The sequence below is a fragment of the Gossypium arboreum genome, chromosome 12, assembly GCF_025698485.1.
Source record: "Gossypium arboreum isolate Shixiya-1 chromosome 12, ASM2569848v2, whole genome shotgun sequence".
Lineage (NCBI taxonomy): Eukaryota > Viridiplantae > Streptophyta > Magnoliopsida > Malvales > Malvaceae > Gossypium > Gossypium arboreum.
Window position 1 is genome coordinate 114396544 of NC_069081.1, and position 18430 is coordinate 114414973.

At 31.0% G+C, this 18430-nt stretch overlaps 2 protein-coding genes and 1 pseudogene across 2 annotated transcripts; all 3 read left to right on the plus strand.

Moving 5' to 3' along the window:
* Positions 1-2105: 2105 nt before the first annotated feature.
* Positions 2106-3908, plus strand: LOC108478706 (metalloendoproteinase 1-MMP-like). Its single transcript, XM_017781181.2, has one exon. It carries the CDS (start codon positions 2466-2468, stop codon positions 3546-3548), a length of 1083 nt encoding a protein of 360 aa, XP_017636670.1. The 5' UTR covers positions 2106-2465; the 3' UTR covers positions 3549-3908.
* Positions 3909-8695: 4787 nt separating this feature from the next.
* LOC108477863 (metalloendoproteinase 4-MMP-like) lies at positions 8696-15548 on the plus strand (annotated as a pseudogene).
* Positions 15549-15769: 221 nt separating this feature from the next.
* LOC108465776 (WAT1-related protein At5g47470-like) lies at positions 15770-18179 on the plus strand. The gene is made up of 7 exons (XM_017766157.2): positions 15770-16317; positions 16396-16461; positions 16569-16685; positions 16776-17007; positions 17087-17248; positions 17456-17607; positions 17704-18179. Exons 1-7 carry the CDS (start codon positions 16118-16120, stop codon positions 17828-17830), a joined length of 1056 nt encoding a protein of 351 aa, XP_017621646.1. The 5' UTR covers positions 15770-16117; the 3' UTR covers positions 17831-18179.
* The last annotated feature ends 251 nt before the right edge of the window (positions 18180-18430 follow it).

The window sequence follows — 18430 nt, forward strand, 5'->3', positions numbered from 1 at the left end:
TAGTTTATCTTCCAACCCAATGCAAACAACCCCATTAATTGAACATCAATTAGAAAACGAAAATAAGTTAATTAAAAATTTTAAAAGTGCCCCTCAAATTTTTTTTTTAAGTATAAATGAATTAGCAGTTGAAATTTATATTTAAATTTCCAATTATTATTAATTTTAAATAATATAATTACTTATTTAGTTCTTCAATTTTATAAAAATTATTTTAATAATTCATTTAAATTTTTACCTCTTGGATTGTTTGTATCTTAATGTTTCTATCCCTTTTTAAGTAATTTAACAAATAATACAAATTTAAAGACTAAAAAATAAATAATTAAAATTATTTTTAATAAAATTAGAAAAACCAAATAAATTATTATATCATTTTAAATTCAATTCATGGATAATTTCTATCCGTTATAAAAAAATGGAAACCAACCCTTCAACATAGATAAAATTCCTTAGGCATTTGTTAGGTGGTAGCTTGTAGGTGGTCCAAACATTGACCTAAATTTTATATAGTTCTAATAAAATAAAATAAAAAACTATTAATCAGTTGAAATCAAGGTTGTATGTAACTTAATATGTATGTATATTTTGATTTAATGTTTATTTTTATTTATAATCTCTTAATTTTTAAATCGAAAAAATAAATATGTATTCAATTTTAAATCTTATTGTGATAACAATAATTATATATATATATATATCATCTGATTTTTTTACAGAGGCCAAAAGAGTAACAATTAATTGGAGATATTTTTTATGTTTACCTTTGTTCTACCATGGAATCAACCAAAACAGCTTTTCTTCCAAAGAAACAGGTTCGAAAGGAAATGCAAGAGGTCCTTTTTTTTTTTTCTTTTGGGTCTAATCTTGCTTTCAAATCCCTGTACTCTTCAAATTATTAAAATTTACTTCTTCCATTTGCTAATTAAAATTTAAAATTTAATTGATAATATTTTTAGCAATTTTATTAAATATGAATATTTTTATCAATTAAATTTTAATTTTTAAATAAAAATTTCAATATTAAAATATCACGTATTCAAATTTAATAAAAGTTTGGTAAGAATATTATCATTTGAAATTTAATTTTCAAATAGGACAAGTAAAGGGAATAAATTTCCAAAAATAAAAGCAATGGACTAAAATTAAAAAGTTCATTAAGTACAAAGATTGGAGACATAATTAAACACTAAAAATAGTATTTTATAATGAATTAGTGCACCCATTTATATTGATAAACTTCATTGCATTTCTGAAAGCGAAACGATGGAAGACTTTGACCTTAAATGCCGTTTTATATAAAACTATAATAATTAACCAATCATCTAACTTGAAAATTTTGTTCATTTTAACATCTACATTTGAATTCTTTCATTATTTGCAAACTACGACCAGTTTGTAAAATATTAATAATAAGGCTGTTTTCTGAAATTGAAATGATAATGTAGGAAGGTGGGGATAGTGATGCAATTGGGTGATTGCAACAGAATTGTTGAAAGGGAATAGCTATGGTTGGGTTGCCAACAGTAGAGGAGACTTGAATTGATGGTTATATTTATTCTTTTATTAAAACATAGAAAACTTTCAATTTTCTCGTTTTCGTTGTTAGACGGTAAAATATCAAATTTGGTAATTAAAGCTAACCCCAAAAGTTCTTCCCCAACACATCCTTAACATATCTTTAAATCATAAAAACCCTAACCTAAATTCAATTGCTTCCTTACAATTTCTACTTTTTAGATATATGCTTTTTCAATGAAAAAAAAGACATACAAAATTGTATTTAAGTTTTCGATTAATATCCATATAGTATATTTCTTATAAAAAATAAATGAATAATAAGAAAACTTGTAAATTTAATTTAACCGATTTGTGTAATCACTCGAGTTTGATGAGTGATGGGCTGAAATTCCTATCCTCCTGCTTCAGAAATTTCTATGTTGATGCTTAGCATCTCCAACTCTTGAATTTTCATGTTTTTAAGGCAAAACTGCCTAACCTTGTGTAATCGATGGAACACGAAAACACGCAATCGAAGAACTTGAGTCACCAAGAATTGTCTTGTAATAAAAGTTTGAACTTGGAACAATAGAAAACCTTATTGGAAAGTGATTTGAAAAAGAACTAATGCTGAAATCAGCCATTTGGTCAACAAACAACAAGAATAAAAATTTCAATCAAACTAATTTAAGAATTTTAAGCACATCCCCCTCTTCAATAACACCCAAAAAAACGTGTATTCATATCAGATACCGAAAAATATTAATTAAAAAATTTAATTAGAAACCGAAGCAGTGGTTAATCCACCATTCTCTGCCTTCAAAAGTCAGTATCTCCAGGAAGGGGGCACGGCAGAATCTATTTAGCTTTCTCACTCCTTTTTCTTGTTCCTTACTCTTATCTCTGCCTATGGTTGCTTCAAATTTCAGCTCTAATCCCAAAAATAACTAACAACAGAAACAACTATGCTACCGTTGTTTGGTTATTGTTCCTTTCTCTCCTTCGTTCTTCTTTTCCTCTTTTTTTTCCCACGTTTTTGTTTTCCCGCTAGAATCGCACCAGGACAAGTAACTGTTGTAACTATCGATGATCAAAACGCTACCTGGTATAATTTTACTCGCTTTAAAGACGCTGAGAAAGGTTGCCACATCAGCGGCATGTCGGAACTCAAGAAATATTTCCAGCGGTTCGGCTACTTATCGATTCCCAACCATCAAAACAGCAACTTCACTGACGTTTTCGATGCTCAATTTGAATCCGCTGTGATTTTGTACCAACAAAAGTTTGGGTTACCGGTAACCGGAAAGCTCGATTCTGAAACAATATCGACAATCATGTCCCCAAGGTGTGGTGTTTCCGACACTGAATCGACAATCCATGCGACGAAACATTTTGCCTATTTTTACGGAAGGCCGAGGTGGGACCGTGGGTCGTCCATGACTTTAACGTATGCTTTTTCGCCTACAGACATGATCAAGTACATAAGCTTACCGGAAATCAAAACAGTATTTAAGCGCTCGTTCTCGAGGTGGGCTTCGGTGATTCCGGTAAACTTCACAGAGATAGATGATTACCCATCAGCGAATATCAAAATCGGGTTTTTCAAGGGTGACCATGGTGACGGTCAACCGTTTGATGGGGTTTTAGGAGTGTTAGCTCACGCTTTTTCACCAGAGAACGGGAGGTTCCACTTGGACGAAGATGAAACATGGGCCGTTGATTTCGAGAAAGTGAAATCAAAGACGGCTATTGACTTGGAATCAGTGGCTACACATGAGATTGGCCATATACTAGGGTTGGCCCATAGTTCAATCAAGGAAGCCGTGATGTATCCGAGCTTGAAGCCACGTAGTAAAAAAGTGAATCTTAAACTCGATGATGTAGAAGGTGTTCAAGTATTGTACGGATCAAACCCTAACTTTCAATACAGTTCTTTATTGGCGTACGAAAATTCTTACAACAAAGCAATTAACCTCAATCAAAGATATTGTAGTTGGACATCTTCAATAGTAGTGGTAGTTTTTTTTTCTCTTTTCATGATTACATAAGAGCCTTCTTTTTTGAGCTCTTTTATTTATGTGTGAAGAAAAAATTGCTCACACCCAGAAAAAAAAAAAAAACTGAAACAATCTTTGATTTGTATAAGGATGTAATATATTTGTGAATAATTTTTTTTGGTTATATTTAGTGGTGTTATATATGTATATATTATTATAGTTTGATTTTTCTTCTTAAAAAATGTGTACCAACTTTTTGAAGCAGGAGATGATAAGAAAGACAAAACTCCTGACCATTCATTTTGGACTTGAAAGGTTAGGATGGAATCCGAAAAGAAAAACAAATATATATTTATGTATAATATTTATATATTAAGAATAAATATGGAAATAGGATTATTTGGTGGATAACTGACTATTTTATTTTATTTTGGAAGGATTAATTGACGAGGAAATTAAAAATATATATTAACTTTTTTCATATATTAGAAAAGCAAAACTAGTTTTTTCTCCACTTATATAGTCCAGCGAGGAATCTTCAAGTTTACTTTGGTTGGACATTTTGAACGCTTAAGCCCCGACAAACATTTGAACTTTAGGTTTTTTCTTTTACCGAGAAAAAAGAAGGTTTCGACAGTTTGACTCATGTACAAAGATGAAAGCCCGCGTAAAGTTGGGAGTTAGCAAACAAATTATTTCTTTTTTTTATTAACACCTTTACTTTTTAATAGTATAAATAACCTTAGGTCCCTGCTAGTCTTTAAATTAGACAAATTGGCCTCTCTTGAAGAAATGAGTAATTTAGTCCATGTTACATTTGGGCTTTAATTGTTGTAATCTAATTTGGTATTATTTAATTTTTTTATTTTTATAATATTATTAATTAGTCTAAATAATTAACGTGATTAAAATTTTTATGTTATTTTTATCAAAAATAACATTTTCAGCACAAAATAAATACATGTTAATATTGATGTTTAAAACTATCCGAGCTACGCGTGACAGTTTGGAGGTGCATTTGATGCTCGTTCAAACAAGCCCCCACTATTACTGGGGTCCTCCAAATGGATAAGTAGCTTGATCTTCACCACATTGTAGATGACTTAACTATTGTTAACTAACTCAACTGTAGTATTTTGAAAATTTCTTTCTACCTTTTGTTGAAGAGACCCATAAACTTTGTACTAGGTTTAATTGTGTTTCTTTTTATTTTGCTCACTGATTGGGTCAATGGTGTTGTGCATAGATTGGTCCCATTGTTCATGGATGAGAATGTTGATCTTTCATTTGGTTTGATGATCAAGTTATTATCCACCAATCTGTGTTAAATGATGTAGTAATTTGCTTTATTAATATTTTACCATTACAAATTTTACTTCTAAAAAAACACATGTAAATATAATTAATAAAAGAAATTAACATAATTTAATCCGGTTATTTTAAACGGCTTTAAAAAATCTAAACCATAATTCGATTATAGTACTTAAAATAATATTTAAAGAAAAAAAAGAGGAAAATAAGAATTTAAATTATGACTTGGACCATTTGGTTAAAGTTTTACCGGGCAAGCTGTGTGGCTTTTATAAGCAAGGTTAAGATAGAGGCTGTAGGATATTAGGCTAATCTCATTGTTTTGATCATCGTTGTTTTGATTAAAAGTTTATCTGTAGTTAATATAAAAATAGTGATACAGGTAAAATAAGAACTTTAGTATGAGATAAAAAGAAAGTTAAATATACTGAACTGAAAATCCAAAAAGGCCCTAAGTCTTCTCTCGGGCATGGTAAAAAAATAGTTTTCTATCGGGCTTTTTGTATACGTAGGCTTTTGAATTGCCAAGAATGATGTCATATATATTATGTTTTTTATTTATCTTTATAGTTATAGATTTAATTTATGTATTATAATTAATCAAATTTAATATCTGTATTTTTTAAATTAATTAATTTTAGTTTTTAAACTTTTAAAATTTGAATTTTAAGTCTTGATCCAAATATAACAATTACTTTGCTATTAATCTTGTATTGTGTGCAAAACTTGTTGATTTAATTTATATTCTCTAATTAAATCATTCTTAATGTCTATACTTTTCAATTTCAAATTTTTAGTCTTAATGCAAAATGACAACAATCAAATCTATTAATAGATTTTTGTGATTAATATCTGAAAATAACAAGCCGACATGATATTACATATATGATAATTTATTTTTCATATCAAATTCTAGAAATTGTAAAATTTAACCAGATGATTATAATTAAAACTTTGAAATTGAAAAGGTACAAATTAAAAATAACTAAATTAAAATATAGAGATTAAATATACAACTTACATATAGTACATGGATTACAATAAAATTTAACCCATATACTACTATATACTTATATTGAATTTTTTACTTTAATAATTATTATTGGAGAGAAAAGGTAAAGTCATGATGTGGAGATATGAAATATCTGATTGTTTTTTTTTTCAAAAGGGGTCAATTTTTGGGGGTAAATACGTTAAAATAGAGACTTTAAAGAAAGACATTTCAAGAATCTTACTTGAAATTAGAGTGTAAAAAATGGTGAAGTTGACAGTGAAAAAGCAATAGTATGGGGTGACATGGGGAGTGAAAAAATGAAAATGCTTCAGCCACTTAACATTGCTCTCCTCAAAAACCCAAAAAAACTTAAAAAGTCTTCTGCTTGAATAATTAATGAAATTAAAATTAATCATGATTTGGTTGAATATTGTAACCTCCTCAAAGAAACAACTAAGTGGAGACACCTTGCCAAATGGATAACTTTGATTCATCATCCAATTTTAGCTTTTATAAATTCTCAAATTCCCATTCATCATGACATCATCAACGCCTGCTTCTGGAGTAGTTTATCTTCTTCCATCTCGACATATTTTCTTAATGCTTTTCTTTTAAAAAATAACTCCATTAATTGATGTTAAAAATTAAAAGTACCCTGATTTTTTAAAGTATAAAATGAATTAGCAGTTGATTGAATCATAAAAGAGTATCAAATAATTTATGTTTAAAATTCTAATTAATATTAATTTTAAATAATATAATTATTTATCTGGCCATTCAATTTTATAAAAATTATTTTAATTCTTTATTTAATTTTTTCTCTCAGGTTTTTTATTAAATCATTCAAAATATATGAAAAATTTTAACATTTTTAATTTTGTTGATGTAGTATACAAGTGAATTATCACATTAATAATTATTAAAATATAAAAATTCAAAAAGGTATAAATTTTATTTAAAATTTAAAATATATATTTAAAAGGTATAAAATAATTAATTGCTAAAGTGTCATACATATGGACTTTCACACAGATATCACGTTAGTAAAATTAATGTATTAATTTTTCTATCTCTTTTAGAATAATTTAACAAATAATACAAATTAAAGAATTCAAATAGACGAAAAATTAAATAAATAATAAAAGTACATTTTTATAAAATTAGAAAGTAAAATAAATTATTATACCGTTTTAAATTCGGTTCATGAATAATTTCTATCCCGTTATTAAAAAATTAATGGAAACCAACCCTTCAACATAGATAAAATTCCCCAAGGCATCCGTTAGGCGGTAGATTGTAGGTAGATTGTAGGTGTTCCAAACGTTGACCTAAAATTTATGGGTATAATGATTTTTTAGTTTTCTAATTTAAAAATAATAATTTTAACTTTTATTTATTTTTAATTCTTAAATTTGTATTTTTAAAAAGAATTATAAAAATAATGAAGAAAGTTAATGTTTTAAATTTTCTGAAAAATTATTTAAATCTTGATGTGTCAATTACATGATAATCTATGTATATGTCATGTTTTGTTAATTTTTTCATCTATGTTAGGATAATTTGATAGAAAATACAAGTTTAAAAATTAAAAGATACAAAAATAATTAAATGGATGATTAAAATAATTTTTTAATATATCTAAAATTGATATAGTTAAGGCATGGTGGTATGTACCTTAAGATATATGTATATTTTGACTTAATGTTTATTTTTATCTATAATCTCAAGCTGAAATAATTTTAAATCAGATTTTTTGACAAAGGCCAAAAGAGGAACAAATAATTGGAGATATTTTTTATGTTTACTTTGGTTCTACCATGGATGGAATCAACCAAAACAGCTTTTCTTCCAAAGAAACGGGTTCGAAAGGGAAATGCAAGAGGTCTTTTTATTTTGTCTAATCTTGCTTTCAAATCCCTGTACTCTTCAATTTAATAAAATTTAGTTCTTAATTTTTTGTTCTAGAAATTTAGTCCTTTCATTTGTCTAATTAAAGATTAAAAATCTAATTAACCAATCATCTAACTTGAAAATTTTGTTCCTTTATTTGAATTTTAACATCTACATTTGAATTCTTTCATTATTTGCAAACTACGACCAGTTTGTAAAATATTAATAATAAGGTTGTTTTCTGAAATTGAAATGATAATGTAGGAAGGTGGGGACAGTGATGCAATTGGGTGATTACAACAGAATTATTGAAAGGGAATAGCTATGGTTGGGTTGCCAATAGTAGAGGAGACTTGAATTGATGGTTACATTTATTCTTTTATTAAAAGATAGAAAACTTTCAATTTTCTCGTTTTCGTTGTTAGACGGTAAAATACCAAATTTGGTAATTAAAGCTAACCCCAAAAGTTCTTCCTCAACACATTCTTAATATATCTTTAAATCATAAAAACCCTAACCTAAATTCAATTGCTTCCTTACAATTTCTACTTTTTAGATATATGCTTTTTCAATGAAAAAAGAGATTAAATTTGATTAAACCACAAGTGAATTGACAAAAACACATTTGTATACAAGTTTTCGATTAATATTCATATCGTTTATTTTTTTAGAAAAAAATAAATGAGTAATACGAAAATTTGAAATTTAATTTAATCGATTTGTGTTGATGCTTAGGATCTCCAACTCTTGAATTTTCATGTTTTCAAGGGAAAACTGCCTAACCTTGTGTAATGGATGGAACACGAAAACAACTATGTTTCTTTGGTTAATGTTCCTTTCTCTCCTTGGTTCTTCTTTACTTGATGTTGTTTTCCCACGTTTACGATTTCCCGTTAGAATTAAACCAAGATAAGTACTTATCATAACTATCGACGATGACAATGTTACGTGGCATAATTTTACTTGCTTTAAAGATGTCGAGAAGTGTAGCCACATTAGGGGCATGTTGGAACTCAAGAAATATTTTCAACAGTTCGACTACTTATCAATTCCCAACGATCAAAACAACAACTTAATGACATTTTCGATGCCCAGTTCGAATCCTTCGTGATTTTGTACCAATAAAACGCTCGGGTTATCGGTAATTGGAAAGCTCGATTCCAAAACGACATCGACAATCATGTCCCTGAGTTGCAGTGTTTCCAACACCGATCTAACAATCCATGTGAAGAAATATTTTACCTATTTTTATGCAAGGCCGAGGTGGGATTGTGGATCGCCAATGGACTTTAACATACACTTTTTCACCTATGGACATGGTCAATTATATAAATTTACCGAAAATCAAAACAGTGTTTAAGCACTTGTTTTCAATGTGGGCTTTAATTATTCCGGTGAACTCCACGGAGATAGACAATTACCCAATAGCGATTATTAGAATCAGGGTTTTCAAGGTTGATCACGGCAATGATCAACCATTTGAAGGGGTTTTAGGAGTGTTAGCTCATCCTTTTTAACCAGAGAATGGAAGGTTCCACATGTACGAAGATGAAATGTGAGCCATTGATTTTGAGAAAGTGAAATCAAAGGTGGCTGTTGACTTGGAATTAAAGGTGCTCTTGGGCAAGCTCATGCAAAGTATTTAAATCAATTTTTTCAGGTCTGAGCCCGACTCGAAAAATAAAATTATTTTTTTACCAAAACCCGACCTAATTTAAGAAAAGTAAACTTGGGCCCGACCTGACTTGTCAATATTAGATTTATTAGATTGCTGTTTATTTAAAATTATTTTTTTAAAAATACATTAAATGCACTAAAAACGATAAAATACAAGTTTCTAACACATTAAATTATTTATATTTTAAAAATACCATAAATATAATAAATGTTTTATTATATTAAAAACACAAAAAAATATGATAAATAATTTATTGTATTAAATATAAATTTTAAAATTTTATTGGGTCAGGATATTTAGTTGGATAAGTTTTTGTTTAGGTTTTGAGTAATGTGTTTAATTGTTATTTAGTTAATGATTTAATATAAATATATAATTTATATAGTATTATTTTATAGCATAATATTCAGGCTATAGACCAAGCCGAGCTCAAAAAATATTCCTCATATTTGTTTTTACCTAAGTCCATTTTTCAAGCATTGTATTTTGTTCAAATTCTACCATTTTTTAAACAGGTCTAGCGACACGTGAGATTGGTCATATACTCGAGTTGACCCATAGTTTGATCAATGGAATCGTAATGTATTTAAGTTTGAAGCCACGAAATAAAAAAGTGAAAAGTATTCAAGTATTGTATGGATAAACCCTAACTTTAAATATGATTCTTTGTTGGAGTCTTGAAAATTCTTACCACAAAGTAATTTTATAGTGGGAGATTTTAATTGGTAGTCTTTTTCTTCTTTTGATGATTACATAAGAGCCTTCTTTTTTGAGCTCTTTTAGAACTTTTTTTTATAGTATTGTTTATGTATGAATTAAAAATTGCTCACACCAAAAGAAAAAAGAAAAGAAAAAGATATGAAACGATTCTTTGATTTGTAAAAGGATGTAATGTATTTGTGAATAATTTTTTTTGGTTATATTCAGTGGTGTATATGTATATATTATTGTAGTTTGATTTTTCTTCTTTAAAAGGTGTACTGACTTTTTGAAGCAGGAAATGATAGAAAGACAAAACTCTTGACCATACCTACACTTATCTTTTTAACCATAATGCCTGAGCACAACATCGAGGAGTCGCCGGGCACTTTCTCAGGGTGCACTCTGTTACACCTATACCGGCCCCTAGTACTATTTTATCTATTTTCTATTGTGAGTGTACGGGCCCAAATTTGCCCGGGCCCGATATAACAAAATCAAAACAGTCCAAATTCATAAAAAATTCGTTTAAAGTCTATTCACAAGGCCCAAATACTCTATGGTCCAATGCACTACCCAAGTTTAGAAACCCAACTAAGCCCACTACCCAAACCAACCTTATAGCCCATTCCTAACATTTTTAGAAAACAAAGAAAAACCTAGCCCCATGTGCGCCGTACCCCTCTGCTGGCCACGCCTGCAACACGCCAACGTCCCATCGCTTCACTGTCACCTGCAAACAGACCAAAGAAGAGCAGAGACAAACACAACACGCAAATACGCAAAAACAGTAAATGAATCAGTGTAATCGGCTATAAAGCCGAAAAGAACCGATTGTATGGGGTTTTTTTTTTTTAATACAAAAAGATTGTATTATAGACAGATATTTGGAGAGAAATCAAAAGGCAGAAAATTAGTTTAAAAGGTTGCTCTTATTTTCTTATTTTCTTTTTTTATATTTTTCGTTTTTGATATTTGTTTTTGTTTTATTTATTTTATAAATCTTTTTACAAAAGGCTTAAAAAATAAAACGTAAAAAAGGGGTTTAGAGAACAAATCTCGATGTTTTGACGTCGAGAACGGCTGAGGAGGCCACTGCCTAGGATCGGTGGTCGGAAATCGAGGGGTTTCTTGAGTTTATTTGGCGTCTTGCTCATTTTTTGGGATATTTGAGTTCGGATCTAGGCTTAGGGGGTTTCAAAAGGATGGGGTGAAGGTTTTGGTTTTTATCCGATCACCGCAGACGGCGGTGCCGTCGCCGGTAATCGGTGGTCGGTGCGGTGGTTGATGCCCAGACCCCCCAACCAGAGTTCAGAGGGAGGGAGAGTTGAGAGGAGCTCTCAAAATTTTTTTCTTTGAAGTGGTGTAAAATGAAATTTAAAAAAAAAAAATTAGCTTTTATAAACGTTCAAAAACGACACCGTTTTAGGCCTTAGCTTTAGGCACCAAAAAGACGCCGTTTAATGCCCTGACCCGGACGCGCGACCCGACCCGGGAGGATCCGCTTGTTTCTGCTAATTGGGCTATTTGCGCGCGAAGCCCCTCCCCTTTTGTGACGTAGTGCAATCTAGCCCTTGCTTGTTTTTTTTTTATTTTTCTTAAATCTTCCCGCATAATTTTTTGTTCGTTTCAATCTGGTCCTCTGACCATCTGAAGATTGGACATTGGAATGGTGTCGTTTTGTGGACACGGGAATATTTCTCGTTTGGTCCTTCGCCCATTCGCAACCTTTCGTTTTGATCCCTCTTTGCTTATTTTATTTGTAGTTTTCATTTTTAATTTCATTTAGGTCTTAATTTAGTCCTAAATTTATTTGATTCAAATTTATTCTCGCAAATTTGTCATTTATTCGTTATTAACCCTTTTTCTCATATATTAAAAGGTTTGATTATTATTTATTTTATTTTTCACATATTATACATATTTAAACTATTATTCATTTTAAAATTTACATATATTATTCATTACTATACATATTATCATTTCAAGTTTTTATATACCTTTTATTTTAAATCATTTTATACATAATATGTACTTTAAAATTTCGTATGTGTTATTTAGTTATACTATTTTATACATTAATCATTTTAAATTCCTTTTATTGTTATTCATTTTAAACTTTCTATATATTACTTTAAAATATTTTATATACTCCTTATCTTATATATATATATATACACATTTATGTATATGTATTGCTTTGGATCATATTTATATATTTTATGTATATTATTTACGTTAAATTTCTCTTTTACACATTATTTGTTTTAAACTCTTACATATGTTTTTAAAGTGTCTTATTCTAGTATTACCTTGTGTATTTTTTAATTTATTATGTATATTACGTATTTGAAATTGCTTTGCATATTATTTTATTCGAATTGTTTTATGTTCATGTCAAAACCTTTTTATTCTAAATCATTTCCTACATTATTTATTTTAAATTTTATATATTATTTATTTTAACTTTTTATATCTTTATTTTGATTGGTTTCATCTATCATTTATTTTAAACCTTGTTATATTATTTATTTTTCTTTGATTATTCATGTTGATATTCAAATGTTGTATGTTATATGTGTTTGTTGTTGTCATTTTATTCCATATATTACCATTTCATATAGTCCATTAGTCTTTTGTGTTGCCATCTAATTTCATTCATCTATGTTTTGATAACTTGTTATAGTTTTATTTTGATTCGTCTCTTTAAGTAGTTACATTTTAGTTCCCATTATTTTGATTATTATTGTTTGGATGTGAGCCCATTGCCATTGTGTGTACGTTAACTCGTTTTTTTTATACTATTTAACTCGTTTTTTTTTTATACTATTTCCATTCATAAATAGAGTTCATTATCCATGTATATTTTTCCATGTTTATTCGCCTTTCATTCGCAATTATCGCATTATAGTTTTCAATTTATTGATCCGAAATTCATGATTCTATTTCATTCCGAGTCAAATTAATGTATTTTGGGTCAACTTTATAAAACAAAGGCGAAGTTTGGTGTTTAGCGATTCGATAGATCGTGCCCTAATGTGTTGGGTTTCGATCTTTCGTTTGTTTAAATAATCGAATTTCTCTTTAAAATTTCGTCCGCATTTTCTAAACCTTAAAACAAAAGCGATGTTTATTATTTAGAAATTCGAGGAATCTGCCCTAACTTACGGGGTTTCAGTTTTCTCGTTGGTTCTAAATAGCCAAATATCCTTTTGAGTTTTAAAACACACGGAATTCCAATTAAAATTAAAGACAAACTTGCGCTTGGGAGTTCATGGTATCGTGTCCTAACTTACGGGATGTGATACTCCGATATCTCGAGACAAGGAAGTCTTTAGCAATCATTTTGAGCTAATTTAAGCGTTTTTAAAATCGACATTGACAAAAAAGGGGATCATATCTTGAATCTATTCCCGATTTTCAATTTTCGACATTAGGACATTAACTAATAATTTGGTACCAATTTTGGGTGTGGCGAGGGTGCTAATCCTTCCTCGCACGTAACCGACTCCTGAACCCGTTCTCTCAAGTTTCGTAGACCAAAAGCACCGTTTTAGTAAACTAAGACGTTTTATTAAAACAAAGGTGACCCGATCACACCTAATAAAGATCGGTGGTGACTCCCGTTTTAATTTTCACTTTCAAATAAAGTCGATTCCCGTCGTTTTTCAAAAAAATGGTTTCGACAGTGAGTAGCTTTTTTTTTTTTTTTGTGCTTCTCGACTCAGACTCTAAAATGATTTGGTTTTGAGTTTTGTTGAAATGTATTAAGTTTGTTTTCCTTGATCAATTGTTTCGCATATTAAGATGTTACTAACAGGAGAGTTCTGAATGATTTTTCGCCTTGTAAATGCTATTTGTGTGTTATAATTGTGGTAGAAAGCTTTAAGGCTAAGAGCAGAATCATATTGATCGAGCAAATAGCCAACACCAGTTCAAAAATGAATGTGAATTTTTTAAAAATAATTTCTTCCAATTAAGAAGCAACTAGCGAAATGCCTCTGTTTGTCTCTCTCTCTTACAAGCTCAGCATTTGCAGTAGATTGTAGATCATGCACATACAGGAAAACCAGAGATATTATTTTTTCTGCTGCAATGGGGTCATTGAAAAGATGCATAATTTGCATTTTCCATTTTTTATAGCTGTTAATTGAATTAACCTATTTGGTGGAGAGGCAAGAGTGTTTGACAAACCCCACCTTGCATTAGATAGATGAGCCATGTTACCTTAAAAACATGTCTGATTCCACATTTGATGGAGACCCCAAAGATGGTAGGAAAATATGCAATGTGCAAGCTTTCCTGAATTCAAAGGCCTGATTCAACATTTGGTTCCTGCAGGCACATAAGTGACCATGCTTGAAAGAAATCAAGTGGGAATTTACAATGAACCGTGAGTGCTTTTTTAGTGATCTTGAAATTATTTAATTATTCAGGATAGGGCCTTACTTTCACATTTCTCTTTTATTATCTAAATTAGTTCCCTTACTTATTCTCTTCTTAATTTTGGAGAAAAGCCTCTATCAAATGTCATACACGGCCTGCCTTTGTAGTTGTGGGATTGGAACACTCCATCTCATTCCTTGCATTTGTGCATATTGTGGATTGTTTTCTACCTATCTTCCTGGTAATTAGTCTTGCTTATTTTGCATAGGAAAAGATATAACTTCAAGTTTTACATGTTAAAAATCTGCTAACCTACTCCTCTTCCACCCAGCTTTCTGATTTTCTGCTCATAGTTCCTTCATTTTTTTGCCATAATCTTCTTTATACAATCTGGTTAATCGTCGGGGTGGATAGTTAGCTCATCATCAAGTCTGCCAGACACATAGACCTAGTGAATGCATTCTAATTTTTTTGTGCAATAGAGGTTAGGATATGGTCAATCGTGTTTGTGGAATAAAATATTCTGACTTCGACTTAATGTACTTGGAGTGATTCATTTATGACTGATCTTGAACACGATGGTAACATATTGCTTCTTCTCCCAGATGGAATCAATGGTGCGTGAGCAATGTGGCTGTTGCGCTTGTTTGCCAATCATAAACTTATCTCTTGTTGAGATTGGGCTGTTGCGCCTGTTTGTCGATCAGCATTAAATGCTGTTCTCTGCTTTATTTCCACACTGTAGAATGGTTTCTGCTGACAACTCACTCTCTGATCTGAGTGCATTGCCTGTTGCAATAGAGTTTGGCCTAGCAGTGTCCAAGGTGATTTATGAAGAGACAATGGCTATGACGGAGAGTGTTCAAATAACTGAAGCGTCAAGAACGTATAGGTTTTTATTTGAAAAAAAAAATGTCATTTTTTTTCTTTCTAACAGAAAATTTTGATTCATACACATTATGAGATTAAAAAATGTCAGTTAATTTTTTGAAAGGTCAAAATAGATTTTCCTTTTTTCTTCTCATTTTCTGATTTGACCAAAAGACTTTGCATGCCCTGTTTTGCCAGGATCCAAGTCCAAATGTGTGTTTGAGAGGGTTTAGTTCAGAGATGGTGGTTGAATACGACAAATGTTTAGTAAAAAAAAATGTGGGAATTATTTGCATTACAATTTACAGTGCTCCAAAAATCCAAACAAAGAGTTTGAGAGAGAAAATAAATAAATACAAACTCTAGGGAGCTAAATTTTAGTGGAAAGCTATAAAAAGAGAATGAGAGGAGCCATTAAAAACAATGGTAGAGCCTTTGTATAACCATCCTCTAGCGAATAACCAGGAGAAAGCCTCTTAATGTTAGTCAAGTCCCAAATGAGAAAGAGGGAGACAGAGATAACCAAGAAAAAAAGAATAAACACAAAATGCTTTCCTTCGGTTACAATTACATGCCCCAAAACCAAAAAGAAAGAAGCAAAGTGATTTGATGTAGAATCAGAAACAAACATTTTTTTAAAAAAAGGGGCAAAATAAAGAAAGGGTTCGATCATCTGCTTTTTCAGGAAGGGGAAAAAAGAGAGAAAAAGTTGTATACGTAAAGCATTGTTGTTGTTTTTTTCTTCTCTTTGTTCTATGTTTGGAAGGGAAAGAAAGTAGGGGAAAAAGTAAGATGGTGGTGTACCTGAAAAGAGATGTGATTGAAGATGTGGTAATAATAGGAGGATTGATAGGAGTGCAATTTGTTAATGCAGGGAACTCGGTTTTACTTGGTTATCTCATGTCCCTTGGCCTTAGCCCTTTCACCATTGTTATTTGCTTCACCCTTGCCACCTTCATTATTCTCTCTCCTTTTGCTTTTTATTTTGAAAGGTAATCTTTCTTTCTTTTGCTTTAGCCATGAATGAAAACTTTTTGAAGGTGTCAATTCACATTCATTCATTTTTGCAGGAGCCTATGGCCCAACCGTCTAACACTGAAATTGATAATTCAGCTTGTTTTTATCTCCTTTGGAGGGTAAGGCCGTATGTATGTATATGATGAAGAAACAAGATAAAAAAAAATGCCTTAAGTAATGATGTCGACAATCCATTTTCAATTATGTTAAATCATCTTTGTTGCAGGGTGACCTTGTTCCAATTCCTCTACCTCAAAGGGATTAATCTAACTTCACCAGCAGTGGCAACAGCCATGCCAAACCTTGCTCCTGGGCTTATCTTTATAATTGCTTGGGTTTTCAGGTACTAAATTCAGTTCTCTCTTTTTTTGTTTTTTGGTAATCAAATCAGTAACGAAAAACCCGATGATGAATTTTGGCAATGTTGATGCAGGGTAGAAAAAGTTGTTCTAACATATCTATACAGTAAAATAAAGATTGTAGGCACGTTCGTGTGTGTCGCAGGAGCCGTTACAATGAGTATAATGCAGAGTACTGACTCGTCAGGAGATGCAATGATGGATCACCCGGCAGTTGATAACGATATTTTCGACAAAAATAAGATCATCGGTTGCATGTACCTCATGGCAGCAGTCCTAGTTCTATCAAGCAGTGTTGTATTGCAGGTATTCTTGAAATGGAAAACAAATATAGGAAGGCTAAATATGAGTTTTTTTTTTTTTGCTAAGATTTCATGTTCTGCAGGCGGCAACTTTGGGTGATTTTCCGGCTCCGATGTCCTTATGTGCAATAACATCGTTTATTGGACTGGTTATAACTTCAATAGTGCAGTTGTTCAAAAATCATGATGCCGAATGGGGTTGGCCCCTTGTCAGTGTTTTGGACCTAGTTGGCTATTCTCTACTGGTATACAACTGCCCTTTCTTGGTGTAATGTCATAACTACTTACATGGTAGATGAAATTTGAATGCATATAGAAAGAGTCGAAACAATTCATAAAATGCTATAAGCACATCAATTCTTGCTTTACATTTTCAAGCTTTTATAAATTTTCGTCCCCTTTTAATGCAGCTTTTCTTTTTGCATTGATTTTGTTCTGATTCGGACATGCAGGGAGGTGCTGTGAGCGGAGCATGTGTAAGCTTCAATGGATGGGCAATGAAGAAAAGGGGACCAGTGCTTGTCTCAATGTTTTGCCCCATTGGAACAGTCATTACAGTAGTTCTCTCCTTTATTACTTTAGGCCAGACCATTTCGTTAGGAAGGTAAACCATATATATACAGAGATTCACCGATTTGCTTCTTCAAAGTTCCAAATCCAAAATTTTCCAACATAATATGAATCTTTTTTGTAAATGCAGCCTTGCCGGAATGTTCCTCATGTTCATCGGTCTCTACTTCGTCTTATGGGCTAAAGGAAAAGAAATTTACTCAGTTGGGGATGGCTTTGGAAGCGAGTTCGATCCAGAGAAGCCTCTGCTAAGCTAAATTACTATCCACTTCCAATCTAAAAACCAACAAAAACGAAATTCCGAGGAAAACTTCTTGTTCCGAACGGAAGCAGACCCGATGTAGCGGATACGAATACCATACGAAATGTGATCGATATGAATGTAAATGTTCCTATATTTCAACTGTTATTTTTGCAGACACAATAATAGAGATGATAAGATGTGTTAGGTTGGGGAAAAGAGAAATGAGAGAAGAGTTGGGCAAATGAGTGGAAAAGATTGTGGTACTGGGATTTTAGGCTTATTTGATCATCCTTATCAGTGTGGTCAATGGTATTGTAGTAAAGCACTTATGATTCAATTCAAACACCCTTTCTTTTTATCAATCATTGCAGGCACCTACATGCCTTGACAATAACTTGTTGGAACATCTGCAAAGAAAGAATTAAATCCTCCATTTTGGGCATTAATGGGGAACATCTTTACTTGATGATAGTAACGTGTTTATTGAGAAAAGAAAAAAGAATCTCTTCTTCAAATAAAAAGTTATCACAAACAACTAAAATAGGTCATTTTGTAATTCTATTTGAGTACTATTATTAATATTATTAGGAAAAAATGGAAGAAAAAAAATTAG

What these genes read in the sequence shown, in the direction of transcription:
- LOC108478706 (XM_017781181.2), top strand. Translation starts at nt 2,466, where the DNA reads ATGCTACCGTTGTTTGGTTATTGTTCCTTTCTCTCCTTCGTTCTTCTT.
- LOC108465776 (XM_017766157.2), top strand. Translation starts at nt 16,118, where the DNA reads ATGGTGGTGTACCTGAAAAGAGATGTGATTGAAGATGTGGTAATAATA. An exon ending in TTTGCTTTTTATTTTGAAAG is followed by an intron (nt 16,318 to 16,395) that starts GTAATCTTTCTT and finishes TCATTTTTGCAG; the next exon opens with GAGCCTATGGCCCAACCGTC. An exon ending in CAAGCAGTGTTGTATTGCAG is followed by an intron (nt 17,008 to 17,086) that starts GTATTCTTGAAA and finishes CATGTTCTGCAG; the next exon opens with GCGGCAACTTTGGGTGATTT.